The following is a 9516-nucleotide window of genomic DNA, read 5'->3' on the forward strand; positions in this document are numbered from 1 at the left end:
AAAGTGCCAACCAAGCCCCAAATTATTGTTTGTTCATGGAATCCTTCTTTGGCAGAGTTTTGAAGTGCTGATACTGACTGACTCTCCTTTTCCCTCTAAGCTGTTTAAAGTTCCCTAAAGTCTCATTATTTGCAAGACCATAAAAATAATTATTTCATTGTAAGATGATACAAATACATTAACAGAAGTTAAATTTCCATCAATACATTTATGAAAAATATGCATTTTTAAAAAAAAATTTTAAGTTATACAAATTTCATATATACAGATTTAAGGACATAGTGCCACTTCCCTCCTCTACCCTCCCTTTCAAATTGCATTTTTTGAAGAAATTTTTGAAGCCCTCACATATATTATGTCACTTAATATTTAAAAAAATTATTCATCTTTGAAATATCAAAGTATTATTCCTTCTTAACTCCTTAGGTGAGTACAACAAAATCTATTTTTTAAAGATTTATTTATTTTATTTGAAAGGCAGAATTACATAAGGAGAAGGAGAGACAGATCTTCCATCAACTGGTTCACTCCCCAAATGGCCGCAATAGCAGGAGTTGGGCCAGGCCAAATTCATCTTCCTCATTCTTCCCAGGTGGATTAACAGGAAGCTGGATCAGAAGCAGAGCAGCCTGGAATTGAACTGGTGCCCATATGGGATGCTGGTTTCTCAGGTGGCAGTTTAACCCACCACACTACAGTGCCAGCCCCTACAGTAAAATCTTCCACTTCGTATTTCATATGTGAAATTATAATTTAGCACAATACCAAAATCATACTGTTGAGAGTGAAGTTCATCATTCTGAATTTATTTTAAATGGTTTTAAATGAATGTGTTTCTTTTTTTAAAAAAATATTTATTTTAATGTAATTGAAAGGCAGAATGACAGATTTTCCAACTTCTTATTCAGTCCACGAATGACTGTAACTGCTTCTGCTGGGCCAGGCCAGAGATAGAAGCCTGGAATTCCATCTGGGTTTTGGCAGTGGCTGTCAGGGTCAGGTCACAAACATTTGAGACAACACCTGCTGCCTCTAAAGGTACATCAGCACAAACCTATATCGGAAGCAGAGCAGCTAGGACTTTGAGCCAGCACTCCAAAATGGCCTAGTTTTGCTCGGACCTCTGCACTGACCTGGGAGACCTGGATGAAGCTCCTGGCTTCTGGCTTTAGCCTGGCCCAGCCCCAGGTGTTGCAGCCATTTGGGGAGTGAACCAGCAGATGAGGACCTCTCTGTCTCTCCCTCTCTCTCTCTCTCTGACTTTCAAATAAATAAAAAATAAACCTTAAAAAATTTAAAACCTCTTTATTATAAAAATCTTCCCCACATTAGGTATAGAAGGAATATATATGACATACCAGGTGTCCCAAATGGTAGCTTTACCTGCGGTACCACATTTCCCACCGTATATTCTTTTAGAGTCAAAAAATATATCTCCCTTTGGCTTCCATTAGATTCCATTCTAATTGCTTCTCAGCCTTTTGGCTAAGATAAGTGTAGATTCCATTCTAGTGATGGGTTATGAATGGCTGACCTGGTAAGGAAATTGATCAGAAAGTTAGGAATATTTCATTGAAGTATATAGATAATATGATGTGTGTTAATTTTGAATATTTTATTTATAATAGAAAATAAGGCCTATGAGTACATTAAAAGTAATTATTAACATCAATCAGAATATTTTAGTTTCTGTCTTAGAATCTGATTATTTCATTCTCAATGTTTCTGACAAGTCACTCTTCATGAATGCAGTGATTCTCAGCTAGGACTGGGTTGCACTACCTCAGGGACATTGAAAGTCTGGGGGCCCTTTTCAGTTATGGTAGTGTCTGGGGAGCACTCCTGGTGCCAAATGCTCATTATTAGTGCTCAAGGCAGTACTCACTGCCTGAGTTTCTTTTTGCTGGCCACAGTTCTTTACACATTCCGTGGGAGAATCTGTTTGCTTGCTTTTGTGAGCCCCTGGAAGATGCATTCCTTAACTAGAGGCTCTTTCCACCATCTCATTGTCCTTCTGCAGTCCAATGTTCCTCTGACCACAGCTGGCAAAGCTTCTTCACTTTTTTTTTTTTTTTACAGGCAGAGTGGACAGTGAGAGAGAGAGAAACAGAGAGAAAGGTCTTCCTTTTGCCGTTGGTTCACCCTCCAATGGCTGCTGCGGTAGGCGCGCTGCAGCCGGTGCACCACGCTGATTCGATGGCAGGAGCCAGGTGCTTCTCCTGGTCTCCCATGGGGTGCAGGGCCCAAGCACTTGGGCCATCCTCCACTGCCTTCCCGGGCCACAGCAGAGAGCTGGCCTGGAAGAGGGGCAACCAGGAGAGAACCCGGTGTGCCGGCGCCGCAAGGCGGAGGGTTTGCCTAGTGAGCCGCGGCACCGGCAAAGCTTCTTCACTTTTAAAGACTTCATGTACTGAGAATGGTCTTACCTACTTTATCTGGGTTAATTTTCTTATCCTAAGAACTTAGACACAATCGCGCTTGCAGTCTGTTTTGCCACGTAAACTAACACATTCACAGGTTCAGGAGATAAAGACATCTTTGGGAGGAGGGCTGTTACAGGACAGCCTCAATATGCAAACAGAAAGGTGAGGGGGCAAAATCTGAGGCAACTGTTCCTCATTACTTCCTGGCTGATAAATTTGTGTTAAGTCCAGGGTAGTTATTTTGTACAAGAATTTTCTGAATTTCAACTAGATCTGTATAGTTATCTTATGATGTTGTACATTTGATTTTAAATGGAATCGTTTTGGGGCTAGCTTTGAGGCACGGTGGTTAAGCTACTGCTTGCAGTGCTGACATCCCATATTGGAGTGTTGATTTATGTCCCCTCTATAATTCTGGTCCAAGTTTGGAAAATGGCCCAAGTGTTGGACCTGTGCCACATATGTGGGAGACCTGGATGGAGTACCTGGCTTTGGCCTAGCCTAGAACATCCTGTTGTGGCCATCTCTGTTCCATTTTTAATTTTTTTAAAGATTTACTTATTTATTTGAGAGGTAGAATTATTGACGGACTAGGTCTTCCATTTGCTGGCTCACTCTCCACTTGGCCACAATGGCCAGAACTGGGCCAATCCAAAACCAGGAGTCAGGAACTTCTTCCAGGTCTCCCGCGCAGGTGCAGGGGCCCAAGTATTTGGCCATCCTCCACTGTTTTCCCAGGCCATTAACAGAGGGCTGGATCTGAAGTGGAGCAGCTGGTACATGAACTAATGCCCATATGGGATACTGGCGCCGCAGGCCAAGCCGTAGCCTTCAGCTTCGTGCTGCTGGACGGTGCCCGTGGAGGCCTGCCCTGGGCCTTCACCACCTGCGTGAGCAGCTACCTGCCCAACACGGTGACTGAGAGGCTGCACGACAGCGGCGCATGAGGGCTGCTGCTGCACCGCATGGGAAACATGTTCATGCTCCTGCTGGTGCACTACGCATTCTACCTGCTGGTGTCCCCGAGCTGCCCCTACCAGGTGTGTGGGCCGCCTCTGTACGAGCTCGGCGTCATTGCCGAGGCCTGGCCCTCCTGCACCATGCGTGAGACCCAGGTGGGCCCCGCGGCCACGCAACAGGTTCCGAACAGCAGCGGTGGCGAGGCCTGGGCACCCCTGGGCTTGCCCACCTGCAGTTCGGGGCGTGGGTGTGTCCCGGCCTGTGCGGTGACACCTGCAGAGTGTTCAGAGACCACACCAGGGCTTCCACGGGAGTGGACTAAGACGGAGCCTGGCCACTCCGCCGCCCGGTGGTCACCACGTCCGCAGGCTCAAGTGTATGCGGAGCCCAAGCGCTTCCTCTACTACTTGGGCTACGGCGAGTGGCTGCACACGTCTTTCCCACTGAGCTCCCTGCGGCCCAGCCTGGTGGGTGCCTGGAGGCTGCTGGAGGCCATCTTCCTGGGCTGGACACTGAGGCCCGGGGGTAGCCGCAGTCCGCGCCAGCTGCTCCTGTGCTACTGGAGGATGCGGCACATGTTCCGGAAGCCGCTTGCGAACCACAAACGGTGCCCCTACGGCTCACTTCTCCGGATGCACTGCCTGCTGTGGGGGCCGGCCATGCAGGTATGGTCCCCAAGGCCAGCCGCTGACCCCCAGGAGGACACGGGCTCCCGGCGCCTGGTGCGGCTCCTGCAGCAGCATAGCAGCCCGTGGCAGGTGCATGTGTTCCTGCAGGCCTGTCTGCGCCGCCTGGTGACCCCCTCCCCCCGGCCTCTGGGGCTCCAGGCCCAACAAGCTCTGCTTCCCAAAGAATACAAAGAAGTTCATTTCGCTGGGGAAGCACGCCAAACTCTCCCTGCAGGAGCTGACCTGGAAGGTGAGGGTGCAGGACTGCACCTGGCTGCTCGTGAGCTCAGGTGAACGGATGTTGGCCAGTGCCAAGCCGGGAGCTGAGGGGGTGGTGGGTAAGGCTGCCCCACGCCCCCTGGACTGGAAGGTCACCTGCTGATGGGGTGGGGTGGGGGATGTCAGGTCATGTGCTGGGCAGGGGAGAGGAGCGAGGTTAGACTTCCTGTGAGTGCTGCCCAGGAGGAGGGAATGGGGCTCCTGCCCTGGCTCGCTGGGTGGCTGAGCCAGCGCCCCCGTCATGTTTCCCATTTGAGCTCCAGGGGACTGTGGCAGTGTCTCTGCCAGTGCAGGTGCCCCCTCCTGGGCTGCTCCTGGATGGGTGGGGCTTGAGTCAGATGGCAGCCTCCCTAGGGACCCGATGGGAAGGGCTTGTGGGGGTGGATGCCCTGCCAGGCTCCCCAAGAAACCAGGCCAGTGATGGAGATATGCGGTGACCACTCTGTCCTTGTGTCGTGGAAATGCCCCCACAGCGGGAGGCGTGACATCGGCCCCGGGCACCCCCAGCACTGCTCTGTGCACCCACCCGGACATTGTGTGCTCAGGCAGTGGCCACTCTACTGCTTTCGCAGAGGGATCAGGGATGCCAGGGTTGGGGATCTGCCTCCTGCCAGGCCAGCTGGCCTCCTGCTGCATGGGGCATGATGGGCCGGCTTTCCCAGTGTGGGCTGCGCATGGGAGAGGTGGTGCTGCTGGTGCTGGCCTGTTTCTGGTCCCTCTCGCTGCAGGTGTGGGGACCCTGTCTCCCTTGCTCTGTCTGCGGCATCGGCCTGATGGCCTTACCCAGGCCGCTGAGTGCGGCTCTGTGTCTGGCTCAGCCTCCTGTCACCCCTCCCCCATTGCCCTTTGACCTTCAGAGTGACTGAGTTCTGTTGTCCCCATGGGGTCCTCTCTGTTGAGCCTTTGTTTTGAATTTCAGTGATTGCTGTTTATCTTCTTCCTAATGCCTTTTTCAGGCTTTCCTGTCATTCTGTATAAACTTCTGATGGTGGATGTGTGGCTGTGATGCATTAGCCTCTAAGTACTGCTTTGGCTGCACCTTGTGTAGTAATATGCAGTTATTTCGATATCAGTTACTTTTTAAAAGATTTGATTTATTTTGAAAGAGAGGAAAAGAGAGAGAGAGCTTTCATTTGCTGGTTCACTCCCCAGATGGCTGCAACCACCCAGGCTGGGCCAGGCTGAAGCCAGGAGCTTCCTCCAGGCCTCCCACAGGGGTGCAGGGACCCAAGCACTGGGGCCATCTTCCATTGCTTTCCCAAGAACATTAGCAGGGAGGTGGAGCAGCCAGGACTGGCGCCCGGCTCTCACATGAATGCCGGCGTTTCACGCAGTCCTTTAACCTGCAACTCCACAGCACCGGTTCCTCTGTGGTGACTTCTGAGGTGGCGGACCCCACATGAACCGTGAGGCCTGGGTGGTGTCCTATGGCTCCTGCGCCGGGCTCCCGAGGGCCAGCTCTGCCTGCTCAGCATGGTCGACCGCAGGGGTGACGTGGGGTGGCGAGTTCTCAGTCTCCACACAGGCGCGTGGTGGGACCCTCGGCCCTGGGGGCCATCTCCTGTGCCCTGCCACCTCCTGGCTCAGCTGACGGCTCCACAGCGCCGTCCTCTGCTGGGTGTTTTCCTGCGGTGCCGTTTGCTCCTGGATTTTTACTCTGCCGGGTTCCTTGGTTTAGCTGGTGCTCAGCCACACACACGGGTGAGGTTTCCATTACTTCCAGCCCACTGGACGGCGTTTAGGGAGAGGCTGGCCTGAGTGTGCTTCTCATTTCCTTGAGAGTCAGAGACTGTGAGACGGCGTCCGTCCTCTGGCTCACCACTGAAATGCCTGCAGCGGCCCCCAAGCCAGGAGCCAGGAGTGGCCTCCAGGTCCCCAGCGCCGTCGTCGCTGCCTCCTTGGTGTCCCTGTTCCCCAGGCTTTGCCGTCTTCTGCCTTCGGGTCCTTGTAAGCCACCTGTGGGTGGCTGAGGGCATTAAACCCGGCCCAGTGCCGTTGGCTCTCCAGACCAGGGACCTGGACTCTGGCTGCTGTCCCTGCTCGCCCAGCTGCCATCCCCATGGTCAGGGTCTGCCCCACTCCAGCCCCTCCCCAGTTTCTCTTGAGCCAGTTATTGGTGGGCCCTGAGTTGCCTGCGATGTCTGATGCCAGGGCCCCCAGGGGTCCAGCCGTGTAACCACACTGTGTGTCCCGCCAGCCCCTGGTCTTCCGCCCGTAGGCTGTGAGTTTGACACTGCACGTGGGAGCCCTTTCCATGTTGTCTGCTCTGCGTGCCAACCCGAGCGTTGCCCGTGAGCCGCATGTGCAATGGGGTGCCAGGGGCCGGCACACGTGCAGCAACATGTTCACCAAAGCCAGGGCAGCCAGCTCAGGACTGCAGGGCCCCTCGTGCCCTGCACTCCCACCATGGCTGCCTTGTGAGGGTGCACATGCGGGGTCTGCCTCATTCCAGGGCGTGGCCACATCCTGACCATGGAGCACAGACTGAGGGAGGGGATCCTGGCTAGGTTCCTGTTCTGGCTGCTGGATACTTATGTGGTGGGGCTGCTCAGGTCCTTCTTCTACGTCATGGAGACCACATTCCAGAAGAACCAGCTCCTCTTCTACCACAGGAGCGTCTGGGCTGCAAAACGTGAGCATCAGGTACCACGTGTGGTGTCTGTGTCCCGGCTCCCCACAGGCTGTGAGGCCCCGTGCTGGCCCACGGTAGCCCTGTGCTGGCCTGCAGAGACCCTGTGCTGGCCTGCGGCCCTGTATGCTCATGCTTGGGCTCAGTCCCCTCAGGGTGCTTCTGAGGGACTTGGGTCATGAGTCTCAGAGACCCTTCCTGCATTGACACCTGGGGGTACAGGCATCCCCTCTGGATGACCTTGGTGGGGGTGGCATCAGGGGATGGGGCCTGAGTGACAGAGATGCTGGCTCCTGGTTCTGCTAAGTCAGACTGAGGGATCAGGACTGATTACGCCGAGTCATGCCAGGTGTGGAATGGGAGCCTCAGACCCCCATGTGGGGGTTCCTGGGAGGTGTCTGTGGTGGGCAAGGGCATCTGTAGGCCCCACCCCACCCCGCAGAGTATGCTGTGTCCACAGGGACCAAGGTTCCTTGACCCTAGCCCCTGGGGCGTGTTGCAGGCAGCACCTGGAGTGGGTGCAGCTGTGGGAGCTGTCGGACACGGAGGTCCAGCAGCAGGCCAGGTCAGCCCTGACCCTGTCCCTGACCCCAGCCCTGGGCGTGTTGCAGGCAGCACCTGGAGTGGGTGCGGTTGCAGGAGCTGTTAGATGCAGTGGTCCAGCAGTAGGCCAGGTCGGCCCGGACCCTGGCCCTGAACCCCTCTGACCCCAGCCCTGACCCCGGCCCCGGGCGTGTTGCAGGCAGCACCTGGAGTGGGTGCGGTTGCAGGAGCTGTCAGACACGGAGGTCCAGCAGCAGGCCAGGTCGGCCCTGCCCATGGCCCTGAACCCCTCTGACCCCAGCCCTGACCCCAGCCCCAGATGTGTTGCAGGCAGCACCTGGAGCAGGTACAGCTGCGGAAGCTGTCGGATGCAGAGGTCCAGCAGCAGGCCAGGTCAGCCCTGCCCATGACCAGACTGCACTTCATCCCCAAGCCCAGCGGACTGCAGCCCATTGTGAACCCGGACTCTGTGGTGGGAGCCAGAATGTTCCGCGGGGAGAAGGTGACCTGGCCTCCGTCTTGCCCCACACAAAAGCTCACGGGCTTGTGCCTGTGTGCCCAAAGATGGGTCCTGCTGTGAGTGGATGAGGAGCTGGGGGAGGTGCCCAGCTGGGCCTGGGAGCCCACAGGGGGCAGCTGGCCAGGTCCCTTGGAATCCTGCCGTGGCGCCACATGGAGGGGAGGGAAGAACAGCTGTCACTGCCCCCTGAGGACTGCAGGACTCATCTCATGGCTCCCCCTGCCCCCCATGGCCTTTTCTGTGGCTTTGTCCCCATGGCTGCTGGTGCCTCTGCCACGGTGGGGTGATTTTGTCATCAGTTGATGTTGCTGCGGTCACTCCAAGGACCTAGCCTCTGTGTGTGTGTGGGGGTGCTGTGGACCCCAGCCCCAGGCTACTGCTCAGCTGGAGGTGGATGGATACCTAGCATCCCTGAGGATCACATGTGTTGCCAGGTGAGGGTTCCTGGGGTGCAGTGACAGGAACCCTGAGGAGCCCGGCCAGTGGGCTGAGGGCCGGCTCTGCATTGGGCTCTCCCAGGACCCTGGGAAGCTGGGTGGGCTTGTGGCTGCCTGCCCTCTGCAGCCCCCCTGAGGCTGCATCCTGTGTGCCCCAGGCCCAGCCCTGGACCTCGCACATCAGGACGCTGTTCAGTGTGCTCAACTATGAGCAGGTGCAGCAGCCCAGCCTGCTGGGTGCCTCTGTGCGGGGCCTGGGTGACGTCCACCAGGAGGCCCTGACCGCAGACTTCAAGACCATCCTGGACTGAGGCTGGAGGAGCTGGGCACATTGGTGTCGGGGGGAGGGGTCATCTGTGACACAGGGCAGGGCCTGTCCTTGGGGCCTTCTTCCTTCAGGTCAGTCCCCTCCCTGCTGTCCTCAGCAGGGGAGCAGAGCCCACCAGGAACAGCCAGGAAGCAGCTCGTGGGAAACCTGGTCATGGGCTGTGGGCCTGTGAGCATGTGCCCCACCCCGGGCCTGCTCATCACCCCCGAGTGATCCAGGGCTGCCGAGGGAATCCCTGTGCTGTGTGCTTGGTTAAGCTGCCCAGCTTGAGTGAGGGGAGACCCCAGGGCACTGACCCACATGTACCTGGGAGCAGCAAGCCACCCACCCCCTCATCCAAAGTCCAGGCTGAGCGTCCCTGAGCCAAGGTGTTCACTGTGCAGCTCCGCCCAGGCCTCCCCTTGCCCCGTCCCTGCCTCCATCCCTGCAGTGGTCCTCTGGAGCCAGTGTCTGGCACAGTGTGTGTGGACTCCCCTCCTGTCCTCAGATGCCAGGGCAGGACACGTGGCCGCTGTGGGGGAGTCTTGTTCACGTGCTGGAGCCACGTATCTGTCAGTGTGGCACTGCCTAGTGCCTGACAAGGATGAGTAGGGAGCCCCCTTCCCCAGGCAGGCCCCAGCATACAGGGGGCCTGATGTGACCTGAGGACCCTACTGAGAGCAGGAAGGGCAGTGTTGTGGGGGGGATCTTGGTGAAGGAGTGGCCTCAGCCACAGGTGTGGCTTGGGCA

The 9516-nt window shown here is 56.0% G+C and overlaps 1 protein-coding gene across 1 annotated transcript; it reads left to right on the forward strand.

Moving 5' to 3' along the window:
- The first annotated feature begins 3397 nt into the window (after positions 1-3397).
- LOC133755051 (telomerase reverse transcriptase-like) lies at positions 3398-8770 on the forward strand. The gene is given in 5 exon segments (XM_062185363.1): positions 3398-4180; positions 4182-4341; positions 6783-6982; positions 7837-8004; positions 8618-8770. Coding segments are annotated over 5 exon segments (1464 nt in total).
- The last annotated feature ends 746 nt before the right edge of the window (positions 8771-9516 follow it).

This window comes from Lepus europaeus, unplaced genomic scaffold (assembly GCF_033115175.1).
Source record: "Lepus europaeus isolate LE1 unplaced genomic scaffold, mLepTim1.pri SCAFFOLD_3_1, whole genome shotgun sequence".
NCBI classification, from domain to species: Eukaryota; Metazoa; Chordata; class Mammalia; order Lagomorpha; family Leporidae; genus Lepus; species Lepus europaeus.